The sequence below is a fragment of the Leptodactylus fuscus genome, chromosome 3 (assembly GCF_031893055.1).
Source record: "Leptodactylus fuscus isolate aLepFus1 chromosome 3, aLepFus1.hap2, whole genome shotgun sequence".
In the NCBI taxonomy this organism is placed as follows: Eukaryota; Metazoa; Chordata; class Amphibia; order Anura; family Leptodactylidae; genus Leptodactylus; species Leptodactylus fuscus.
The window spans coordinates 45,648,694-45,661,617 of record NC_134267.1 but is presented as its reverse complement, the minus strand read 5'-3'; the positions used below and the strand labels follow the sequence as shown (position 1 = coordinate 45,661,617).

Below are 12,924 nucleotides of genomic sequence, written 5' to 3'. Positions count from 1 at the left end.
AAAAAAAGGGAATTCGTGCTGCGTCCTGGTGACATTTACAATCCTGTCTACCTATGTGGCAGAGATACCAGGTCCTGCATGACATTACCATTTCTGCACCTTTTTGAGCAGGGGCGCTCAATAGCTGTCACAGATGTGTTGGACAACAATCTGCCCTCCACCAATGCATTTACAATGGGAGGTCTTTGCGGTCCTGACCACCAGCATCCTCAGTCTGAATTAGGCTACAGTCCACCGCTTGAGCACTGCTTCTCCACTTTATGCCTTCGTTCTTCCGACTTTTATTAGAAAGATTTACTTTTTATGAGTATATATTTGCAAAATTCACTCCGCTAAGTTCCTTTGTGATCCTATTTGAGTTTTGTAATATTATAGTAGATTCTATACATTTCTATCTCAGCCGTGAATGAAATGACTATGTAAATGTTTGATACAATTTCATTTCCCTTCAATTTACGTTGGTTTTGAAGCCCGGCTTTCTCCACCGTCGCAGCCTGTTGGATGCGAATTGTTCCATGTGTAGTTTGGGACAGTGAGAAACGACTCTCGCAGATAATCAATAGTGTCGTATAAATAAGCTTCAATACGTTACAGCTCAGGAAAACAAATGGGCCGGGCGCTGGCAGGTTACGGACAGCAATTCATAGCAGGTTTACTTGCACTAGGAAATTATGGTAGACGGAAGATTGCTTTTTCTTAAGCACCATTTCAAGTTGAAACCAAGTGTTAGTGAGCTGGAAATATCACTTACAATGGAGCTATTCATTCCTGTAATCTTCTCTAAAGACGCATGAATGTAGAATGCTACAAGAATTGGAATGGAAATGCCTGTTGCAGGTGTATAACCTTGCTTCAGAATGAAAGTAATTATTCTATTATCCCCGCACTGTTTGCAAATACAAGGTGTATGGAGCTTTTATACTCGAGAGGATGAATAAGGCTGAAATTATGGATTTTTTTTTGTAGTGTTTTCAATGGCAGGTTTTTAAGTCGATAATGCTGCACCTAGATACTCCTTTAGGCTGAGGCCCCGCATAGTGGAAACGCAGTGTTTTTGGCTGCTGCGGAAATACAGTAGAAAAAAAAACAAAAAAAAAAACGCTTCAGCAAAGTGAATGCAATTCTGATTAACTGCATTGACACATTGTGGAAAAATAGAGCAGTGGAAAAGACCCCCCCCCCCCAAGGGTTTTTCACTTTGATGACCTTTCCACAGCATAGGTCATCAGTATCTGATTGATGGTGGTGCCAGACCCTGTACAGATCAGCTGGTTCATCTGCATCTGGGTCCCAGACTGTACAGTAAAGCATAGAGCCAGGAACAGATCTGCTCCTATTCCAGCAATAGGACCAGAGCTCCCGACTCTGTCCACTGTATAGTGGTGGTGCCGCATACGTGAATAGGGTCCTGCCAAGCACAGTATATTCTTTTGTTCGGTGGGGGCCAGAACACCCATTTTTAAGCATCATCTTAACTATTTAGCTACAGTATTAGGGTAAATTCACATAGGGTTTTTTGGTCAGGATTTTGAGGCCGTATCCGCCTCACAATCCTGACTAAAGAGACTGCTGCCATTGAGATCAATGGGAGCCGGTCAGTTCTTTTTTCTGGGAGCCATTTATTCCGTTTCCTGGAAAAAGAAGCGAGATGCTCATTCTTTCTGGTGGATTTGCCTTGCGACATTCGCCTGAAGACACTCCCTCCTGACTAGGCCCATTCATTTGGGCCTAGACCGGAGCGGAGTGCACTGCTCCGGCATCCAGACATAGCTACCTGTATTTTGGTCCTGAACTTGAGACGGCCTCCGAGACCAAAAATCTCCATGTGAACTCAGCCTTATAAACCTAAAAAGACAGAGGCACGTCATGGTGTTATGGAGTTTTCCTCTGCAGACTCTACATTTTAATTATAATTGACATACTTTGGATTACAAAAACGGAACAGTTTTGGAAATCGCAGCATTTACGCTACGCATATTTTTCTGCAATGTGTGGATGGGAATCACTAAACTGTTAAAAGTGGGACTATAAAAGTGTGGCCAAACTGCAGCATTTACACCACGTGGGGCCCCGGCTTTACTTGTTTTGTAAAAAGCTATTTCTACATATTAATAGACTGCTTCCTGCATCTGTGGCACTGTATATTCTGGGGTTTTTTTTACATAAAACTGTAAGTAAATTACTTATTTTACCTAACCTAATTGCAAATCCCTAATCTTCATTTTCCAACTGGCTCTGTGTAGTCATCTGGATGTCTGCACAATACAGTCTGTGCTTTCGGAAGATAACGTTAAGATTTATTGTAACGGGACGAGAATATATCGGCGATGTCACATTAACCAGTGACTGGAGGTGTAGAAACGGCAGAATCCGGAGTTATTTACCACCAACAAGTGTGTGCGGGAAAGTCAGCATTCTTTCATTACTTCCAATTGGTCTTTACTGTATCCTCTTCTGCTGCAAATAAAAGCTTCATTATTACAGTCATGTATTATTGCCGAGTGGATAATGGACGCTTTACTAGCACAATCTGTTATCAGCCGGGACTTGTAATTACTTTACTTAAGGGGAAGATGAGGGATAACAATGGTGATTTGGAAGTTCGAAAATGCGGCTACCTTTGTTTATGATGAATAAGTAATGAAGCATATGTTCATTAGTTTCCATTATCATTTACCTAGTCACTTAATGAACACCTTTGTTTTTTCATTATTTCACCAGCTGTTTAATAATTGGTTAAATAAACCGGCGGAGATCCATAGTCTGCTTTTAATGGCTCCACGCATTTTCATACTTTATGCACTTTATGTTCTTGGAGAATTATATACTTTTTAAAGGGGTTTTCTCACAAATATAGCCATGTTTAAATCTGTAGACCAGTATCGGGCTGCGGGGCATGTTGCACCAGTCCGCGTACCGGCGGCGAGGAGTCAGCAGCTGCTATGTTGTGGGTCCTGGCTCAACCCCGGGCACTCGCCGGCTCCACAACACTGACGCTTGGTTGTTGCTCATCGGGGTAAGGTGAGCAAAGTGCGGGGTTGAGCCGGGACCCGCTGTATGTCCGGGATTCTAGTACTATGCAGGACATGCAGCGGGTCTTGGCTCCACCCCGCACTCGGCTACCAAACTTTGGGCAACTACATTACACGTCACTTGTCCCTATGACGTGTAATGTAGCTGTAGTGAGGCTGTAGTGAAGTTAATAGCAGCATTAGGAGTGATATCCATCATCAGTATCCATCTTCATAAGTGTCTGTCATCAGTAGCCATCTTCATAACCTGCCGTGTCTATCAGTTTGCACTTTCTCTTGTTTTCATATGTACATGATTCTAATCTACACCCCCATGCTTAACCCCGCCCCCACCCACACCCCTTCCCCGCCCCCATCCACATCCCTTCCCGCTCCCACCTGGCCGTAGAAAAATTGTCTTGCTGAAACTGGTCTTTGGTGGAAAAAAGGTTGGGGATCTCTGCTGTAGGCAATTAAAAGTTAAATATGTTGCAAATATAAGTAATTAAAATGAGTCTACCCCCTCCCCCAAGCCTTTCCTGTAAGAGTGTGCACATATCAATCACTGAGTAGGACCGCCCACTGGACTCTTAACCCCAGAATGGGCAGAGATTAAATGACTAGATTACTAGTTCTATTGAATTTTGCTCTGAAATACGGTGATTGAGGTTTGTTCTGTATTTTTTTAACCTTCCTTTTGAGACATTTCCTAGTTTCCTCCAGTCAGGTATAGCAGCGGTACGTGTGGAAAGTTCCTTTGTAGTTTGGAAAGGTTGAGAACTTTTATTTGCCCACAGTCTCAGTGCAGAGCAGTCAATTGTTTCTTCCTGCTGTCTAGTTCAATATTTCTAACCTGGAAAATGAATGAAATATTAGCAGCCACTGACCAAGCCAAATATTGTAGCAGCATCAGGTAGGAAACAATGTTCTATGCCTTGTATTGGGGCCATACGGAATACAGAGCGTTGAATGTCAATTCACGCGGTGTCTCTTGAATGCAGTACATTAGGACTGCACGCCACGTTGTTCCTTTGCTAGCTTGTCATTGATTTTGCTTAGCATGAAGCAAAATAGCTCAGGAATGAAATAAATCAGTATAGGCAACCGTAATCTTCCAAAAGTGCTTTGTGCATTTATTACCTTTCTATTTCTGCAGACTTCTCAGTAGAAGAGTCTGATTCTTCTTCGTACTGTCATATCTGAAGCAGCATGTGCATCTCTGTCTGCGAGGTGTTTTGTCATGAAAGTCACCACTGCAAACATGAAGTGCGGGGGTCTTTGTGATGCCACTTCTGTAGACGTCTGCCTGGTCTCCTGCTGCTTAGAAGACTTGCATTGAAAACCGCTGCGTTACCTTGTCATGTATCTGCAGCCAGGTTGACAAGTCAGTTTGTGCGGCATGTTTGAGTCGCAACAGGTTGCCCAAATGTTGTAAAATCTCCTTTATTACTGTACTACTCTGCTGGTGGCTCAGTCTCTTGTATGTAAACATATTGAGATTTTTTTGCAGCCTTTTTTCATTAAGTTTTTTCAGTGTTTTCTTTCCCCTATTAAATTTATCTCTAAAATCATTGCGATTCTGCAGCCAAAATCACCATATGCTGCATCTTCCAAAAACCCAGCTTTTCCACAGATCTCATTCACTTTCCTAGTCATGTAAAATGCAGGTGTTTTTTGTTTTTTTTACGTTACTTTTTCACAGCAGCCCAAAACTCTGCAATTCGGCAATATGAGATCTTAGGGTTGAGTTCACATGGGGTTTTTTGGTCCGGAATTTGACTCAGATTCTGGACCAAAAACAGGTAGCCGTGAGTGGATGCTGATGCAGTGCATCAGCAGCCAGTGCATCAGGATTTTGAGGCGGATTCCGCTCACAGTGCTCATCCATAGACGAGTATTATCAGGAGGAGAGGGGGGGCGTTCCTCACTGCTAACACTGTGAAGCGCGATAGCGCTGCTGGGCAGAAGGGCGTGCCTGACTGTCAGAAACGTCCTTCTGACTGTAAAGTGCTACGGTACCAGGACCGATTGCGCTATACCCGGGGCACAGATCGGGAAAGCCGACAGTGCGCTGAATTCAGCGCACAGTCAGCTTTCCAGCAGTATATAGAACTGCCTGTGCCCAAACCATGAAAGGTCCTCTTTAATATTTGGGTATCTTTTGCTGGGTAATTATTGTATTAAAGCCTAGATCCACCGATGGATCCTTTGGTGCTCTGGTGGGCCAGTGACACTGGGCATATCCTATTGATATGGTTATGGCAGGAAACAAAATCTAGCTACATAAATCAGTAGATGTAAAATACAATTGCCAAAGCCAGATCTACATGAAATGTATACAAGCAGACATTTATAGCTTTCAGCATTACTCCTTCTATAGTAAAGCCTAATAAAATCTATTACAATAAAGTAAATAGGTCAGTAGAAAAACACACTGCCAATGAAATAAAACAGCTGCATTTGTTTTCCTGTGTATGGAGGAGGATGCTAAGAAGCTTCAGTGTGGTTTATGTTCTGGTTTTAAGGGAATGTTAAGTGCGGGTCATGTAATGTTCCGTAGATAATAGTCCCTTGTGCCTGCCTCATGAATGGAGATTTGCAGCCTAAAGGCCATACGGAAAGATAATTTGTTTCTAGTTGAGACAAAGACGACAAGGTAGCTTAAAGTCTAAAATAAGGGATTACTTGAGTTGTAGAGCATCAAACACAAGCTGGATACCATTAGATATAGCTTAATTTCATGATCACCATTTCCTTCTTTCATTTCACAAGCTTTTCGTAACCGTAGTAAAATGAAAATCCAATAATACTCACTTTGTACGAAAACACGTCAACATTTTTTTTCAATCTGTCTATACTTTCTGATTGTATATCTTTTTTGTCTATTTTGTGTATATGTCTGTGGGGACGACCATTTTGCCTGAGCTACAGCATTTAGAGTAATGCTTTACAACTGTTGTGTCAACCAAACGTCTGGTAGTCTGGAGAAGATCACTGAGACCTGATATATACATTGTGTGTATGTGTGTGTCTTATTAGAATTTTAGGAAGTGTGATTGTGGATATTGATGTGAAAAATGTTTTTTTTTAAAAAAAAATAGCCTGCAAAGGCTATCACATTTTTTGTGAATAATCTTCCAAGGAAAGCTTGTTCTTGGATAAGAGATCTTTATGGGAACCCAAGATTCTTTATCTGACTATTGACAATGACAGTTTGTCATGCGTCACCTGCTGAAAATTTTTGACAAATCAATATCCATTATAGTTAAAAAGAATTTGTTTTATCCAGTGTATATAGGCTACTGTGTATGGTCGCCTTACATTCAGCTTAGAGATGAGCGAGTACTGTTCGGATCAGCCGATCCGAACAGCACGCTCGCATAGAAATGAATGGACGTAGCCGGCACGCGGGGGTTAAGCGGCCGGGCGCCGTCAAAGCGGAAGTACCAGGTGCATCCATTCATTTCTATGGAGCGTGCTGTTCGGATCGGCTGATCCAAACAGTACTCGGTCATCTCTAATTCAGATCTATATCTTGCAGTTTGCTAAAGACAAATGTGAGCCTATATTTATCTCCCCTGAGCCTGTATTTATCATCATTTCTGGCGTAAATGATGACTGAGATCTACGCTAGATTTCATTCTAGGAGACATGCATCTCATCATAAATTAAGCTTATCCTCTGGCGGTTCAGGGATATCAAGGCTTGCCTAGAAAACAGCGGTCTTCATAAATTTACCTTTGTTTTTTCTCATATGTTCCCTCAGAATCTGATGAAACGAAACGTATGTGCCCCATTGCAAGCAATTGTTTCGGAGCTGTTTTTCTGTAGATACATTGCTCCTAGGGGGAGAATCTGGTTGCTCTATGAGCTACCATATAGTGGCAAGCCTAGTGCCTATGAAGCCATGTTAGGTCCCCGTCATGTGTGAGGCCTTCAGATAGAAAAGTTTGGTTTGGTTTCTTTACCCTTTTGCTTTTTTTTACATAACGGATGGCTTACGTTATCTCATGGTTAGGCAGATGGCTGTTTCAAACTAGTCTGACATGATGTTTGTCAGCAGCTGTCGATGTGTCTGCGAAACAGTGAGCGGCAGAGAGAGAACACGCAATTCATTTAAGGATTTCTGACTGTGTCCTAACAGGACTCCGCCATTAATATATGTTACCATCTGGGACTTAGGATATAGAATTGCATTGAAACTCGCCACCACCCGATAACTGGTTTCTTTTTTCCGTGGTAACTTAATGATGAAAAGAATATTTTCCTTTTACTGACTTTTCTGTCTTAATCAAATGTTGTCTTCTGCAAAGTTTGGTAATGAAAGCGGCCCAGGGGTGCAGCACAAGTCCCTGTAATTGTCTCTGTAAGGAATCTGAAATAATCCATTAAGTTGCTCTGCAGTCACACAGAAGACTTTCTGTCTTGCTAGGAGAAGGCGAGGGTCGTGGCTCCGGCATCTCTTCGCTTCATACCCTGTTTATAACAAAGTCTTACAATGTCTCTTCATACAGCTCTGTTATGTGCATTGGAACTTCTTGTTTCCTTCACCAAATTGAGGCCACTTTTTAGATTCTTTTCAGTACAGAATGTTAAAATTCCATCCGAATGATGATAATCTTTTCTAAGCGCCTCATCCCTCAGATATTCATGACATAATTGGTCAGGGATAGGTATGGAAACCTTAGAGGGGAGTGCACTGTAGGGGTCCCAGAGGTCAATCCCCCACAATCATAAAGCGATGACATATCTTAACCATATACCTTCATTTTATATCATATAATTATTCACCTAATGCAAATTATATCGATATTAGCAGTCACTAAAGGGTTCAGTGACTACAGGTCTTGGAATCCTGAGTATGTAGGGTTATGTGGATATGCCTTAGATTGGAAACTGCTGCAATATCTGCTATAGTAAGGCATGAATTATTCATTATTATACATAGTTACATAGCAAACCAGAACAGACAGAGAAGGAGGGCACTGCTGCTTCCCAATAAATGTAAAGAGGGGTGTATGAACTCTCCTCTATGCTTTAACTTGGATCAAGAGATCAATTAACAAAAAGACAATAGCGGTGCTCCACAGGCCCAGAAAAAACAGCAAATAGCAATGTAAGAAACAAGAAAAAAACATGGGCGGGCACTCACCAGTCGGTAGTCAATGATTCTTCATAAAATCAGTTCTTTATTAGTTTTTTTTTTTTTTTTTTTTTTTTAAACATCCTTGGGCCCCTTTTTCGCCTAAAAATGCCTCTTCTCCCTCCCAAGGATGTTTTTTTTAAAAAATACCTGTGTGCTCATCACATGACCATGGACCGTAAATCACATGACCACGGTCAGACTTTTATCCTCTACAAGTAACAGAATGAATGACAACAAGCCGAAATCTAGAAAACCGAGAGGAATTGATACAGAAAGTATATTGGGAAATTGTATATCTTTTTATTGTACATTTGTTTGTCAGTATTGGTCTGAAAGTGGCCAACCCCTTTAAGTTATGGTTCTTAGTTGATCCCTGTTAGTACTGATGACATTGGCCTGTGGTTGTTTGCTGTGGACTCTAATGATGGAGGAATCATTGACTACTTAATCTATCTGGTAATAATATACTTGTGAAATAAATATGCCAATTATTTATGCATTTTCTGTATTTGATATAAATGTTATATTTACCTCATATGTCTATACTGGTGGTTTTGTTTAGTTTTATGCATTTGTGTTATTTTTAATAGTATGTACAACACCAGTTATTTTGCTGTCATAGGCAGGGGCACCATCTTGACTGTGATGCATTTTACATAGATTTTGACTTTAAAATAAATAATCTAATAAATTGAATTTTTTTGTTTCCTGAAGAATTATCCCCGGAGGAGAGAGCTCAGAAAATTGCCAGAACTATGCGGAAGCAATCAGTAGAAGTTAAAGAGAAGTGGGAAAGCCTGAATTCGCAGGCTGTCAGTTGGCAGAAGCAAGTGGAGAAAGCTTTGGAAAAATTGAAGGTGTTGCAAAGTGCGATGGATGATCTTGATGCAGGATTGGTGGCAGCAGAGAAAGTGCGCAGTGGCTGGAAGCCGGTCGGAGATTTATTAATTGACTCTTTGAAGGAACACATTGAGAAGACAAGTGTAAGTCATTTCAATACAGTTCAGTTATCACCTTCTATTTGCCTGTTATAGCTGAAGGGGTTGTCCACAGTTTTCCAAAAGTAAGAAGTAGACATTGTTCAATCCCAACACTTAGGCGGACTTTGTGTATTTCCCTACAGAAGTGATGTGCTGTATATGTGGTATCAGTGTTGGTGCTGGCATGAGACCACTGAGTGGGGACAGCAATTGGCCGCAGCGATTATTTAATGTCAACTCTGCATGGAAATAAGCAAATATCCACAAGATCCCAAATCCACAAGAGACCACCAGAGTGATGGCGCAGAGTGTAGGGGGATGTAATAGGTCATATATTCTCTGAAGAGATTGATCAAATCTCAAAAATAGGATAAAAAAGATAAAATATAACTTTTATTTACCTATGCTATTAAAACTTTAGCACAAACAACACACACCTTTTCGTGAGAAACAACTTGGTGCCAGGGAGAGAGTATGACACATGTGTCCAATCACACTAACTCCCTGTCATATATAGCCGGACTAACTCTTAATATAATTCCTGCAAGGGACTCTCAGTAATTCTCAGCATATCATTCCCCAGCCTTCTGGAGTGCCGGCTACATGCCGCGCCAACCAGGGGGGGAAGGGTTAAATGCTGGTTAAGACCCAGTACAGATTAGTTAACGCCGACTATTGTAAAAAATGCGTATTTTCTTTGACCCAACGCGTTTCGTTTGACTCATCAGGGGTCAATCATAATAGTTCTCCCTCTGTCTATTAGCAGTAGAGACTGCTGTCATTATTGTGAAGAAAGTGCGGTTGATATTCTGACCGCCAGCAGGACCGCCGCTCCCTTTGTCAGCGGAGGGGGATGTAATAGGTCACCTTTGGTTACTTTGTATTTCATCACACTTCCGTCATGAAGTCATTTTTCCAAAATCCCAGACACCTCTTTTAATATCTGCACGTACATATACATTGTATAGATCCAACCTTGCTCATTGACATTCAGTTGTGTATAGTAGAAGAGTGGACTCTGTACCTTGTCAAGCTGAAGACAGCGTTCTTTCATGTGTTTGCGGATTCCTTATTTCGGCCATGGCTTGTTTAGTGTACATGACTATAGGGAGCCTGACCAAGCTATATCCAGGAGCGAATTGAAAGACAAAGAGGAAAAGTACTGTATATTCTTTATGCATTTTCTTTCTTTATTATCCAAACCTGGTTTGGTGTTATATACTGCATCAGAAACCTTTCTAGAAGAACATCTCATACGGCCGATTTTGCTATGCGAATGTCTTCCATTCCCCGTGTCCACTCCAATTATTTTACAGCATGTTCTATTTAGAAATGTTTCATGGATCTGAGTCGGCCATTGAAATCAATGTAAAACTATCTTGTAACAAAGAACAGGCAATAACGAATACTAATAATTTCACTATGTTCAGCATCGGCGTGCCAGGCATGTGGCCAAGGGCTGATTTATAAGAATACCTATTCCTAGTTACTGGCCGATGCTGTAATAGTGCTCCTAATAGTGCACCTTTTTTTCAGCTGATTGTACCTTTATGCATCATAAAAGATGTAAAATCATCAGCAGGATGTCATGACAATCCATAAGAGGGTAGCGATCATTCCTCCCCCATGTATTTTGTATATCATAGGGGTACGTTGACTTTGCTGACCTGTAAACCTTTTCTAAATCGTCTTATCTGCGCAGACTTGTTGGCTCGTCCTAACATAAGTCCATGAAGCTTTGAGTAAACATGGCAGATACCTTTGGGACACTGCTTGTCCTTTCTTATTTACACTCCATTGTGCCATTCAATCTAAACATCTTCAAATAGTCAAGTCTCTCCTTAAGGTGACTCAAGGGGTTGTTTTATTGCGGTAACCTTGTTAGGGCATGTTGACCGTGACTGATGGATATCCTACTATTTCTGTCTTCCATATTGAATAAGACCCATACCTTATAAGGAACCTTCCTACTTCTATCTCAACCCTTCCACTGCATCTTTCATTGGCTTGTCCTATTGTAAGAAGATCATATTGACATGCCTATGGTTATTTCACTTTCCGGGGGTTAGATTGTATACAGATTAAAGAGGACTACCCCTCAGCATGCATTATATTACTTGTAATATGTTTCATGATCTTGCTAATATGTTGTATAATGATAATATACAATGGAGGACGGCTTCATAGATGTGATGGATATATCGTGCCTTAAACTCTTTAGATAAGTTTCCTTTCGATCTTTTGGCCTTGTACATTACATCACACTTGACCTCAGTCAGTGATGTCATTTGGAATTGTGCGGTGTGAAATGAGCGCGGTGACCGGTAGATACGGGGTGTAATTACAATTTCTACGACCAATTAATTAGAGTGAAATATTGCTTTGCTTTTATCACCTTCATACATTTTGTGGAAAATGATATGTTCAATTATACTGAGGTTTTGTAAGCCGTAGATCTATAAACATGAATCACTAACCAGCTGCTGAGATATAATAAAGTCACAAACTATCATAATAATTTCATTTCACGTCTTGTTTCGGATGCTTTATGCCTCGCCTGGCATGCCGGTTGAATGACTCAGAATTTTAGAGGTGCTAAATGCAGGTGATATATTAGCATCTGTCACTAAGAGGCAAACATTTGGTCTGCATGGGAGGAAAAATGTCGAAAAAGGATTGTGCCAAGGGTGAACTATAGGGGTCCGGGGCTGCGGTCACACCTGACTCCTAGGGCCAATAGCCTTGATGTTTTGTCTGTAATGTGTCTCTGCTATGTTATACTATCTTGGATCTCTGACACCACTTTGTGAATTATGTTTATACTATGATGTAATATTATGTTTATGGTATTGCACTGTGACATCACTGTAGTCCAGAGTCTTTAGCTGTATGTTCACAGTGCTTACTATCTCTGCTCTGTGACATCACATCTGATCAGTGACATCACTGTGTGCATTATGTTTATACTATGATGTAATATTATGTTTATGGTATTGCACTGTGACATCACTGTAGTCCGGAGTCTTTAGCTGTATGATCACTATGCCTACTATCTCTGTTCTGTGACATGACTGTGTGCATTACTCCACACTATGTTTACAATCCCTCTTTGTGTGCATTGTCTCTGTGCTGTGACATTGTGTGTTTGTTGCTTTACTTTAGGCATTAACTGTGTACATACTATATTTTTATACCTGTTTTTATACTGTACTGTCTACATTATCCATGTTCTGTGAGGACTACTACCGTATAAAGTTATGTACAATTACAGAGCCCTACAGATTTTGTACTGGGGCCCAAGAAATTCGAAGTATGTCCTTAGATTGCGCCATGATGCTAGATGTGCAGCCCTAAAGGGAGTCTGTCACCAGCACCCGGCATATTAACCCAGACCCACAGATAGGTTTGGATCACATAAATCAGTCAATGTTTTCCACTTATTAAGCTGGGTGCGTGTGCTAACCGTCTGCCATGAAAGAAAGGCAAGGGCAGTGTACATGGGATACACAGATGTCATCCGGGTGCCACCCGTGCACTGGCCATACCTTCACAGCCCCTTTCATTCAATTAATAGGAGCCGTGGAAGCAGGGCTGCAAAATCAGACAGGACTTGTTCCATATTTTGCAGCCTGGACTGTTGGCCCGCACACATAACCGTGTAATTCACTGTCTTATGTATGGGCCCATAGAAATGAACAGATAGCACATTGACTATTCATATGATCGTCTGCAAGGGGGCCTAGTCTGTGCCTCTGTTACCGGGACTGTGCTTTTACTTAATATGCAA

At 41.2% G+C, this 12,924-nt stretch overlaps 1 protein-coding gene across 5 annotated transcripts in view; it reads left to right on the top strand.

Moving 5' to 3' along the window:
* The window catches only part of UTRN (utrophin), a 497,025-nt gene that overhangs the window by 343,583 nt on the left and 140,518 nt on the right, over positions 1-12,924 (top strand). For all 5 annotated transcript variants that reach the window (XM_075267488.1, XM_075267486.1, XM_075267487.1 and 2 more), the window contains one exon: positions 8,872-9,140. In XM_075267488.1, coding sequence (XP_075123589.1) covers positions 8,872-9,140 — 269 coding nt within the window. The remainder of the gene's footprint in view (positions 1-8,871; positions 9,141-12,924) is intronic.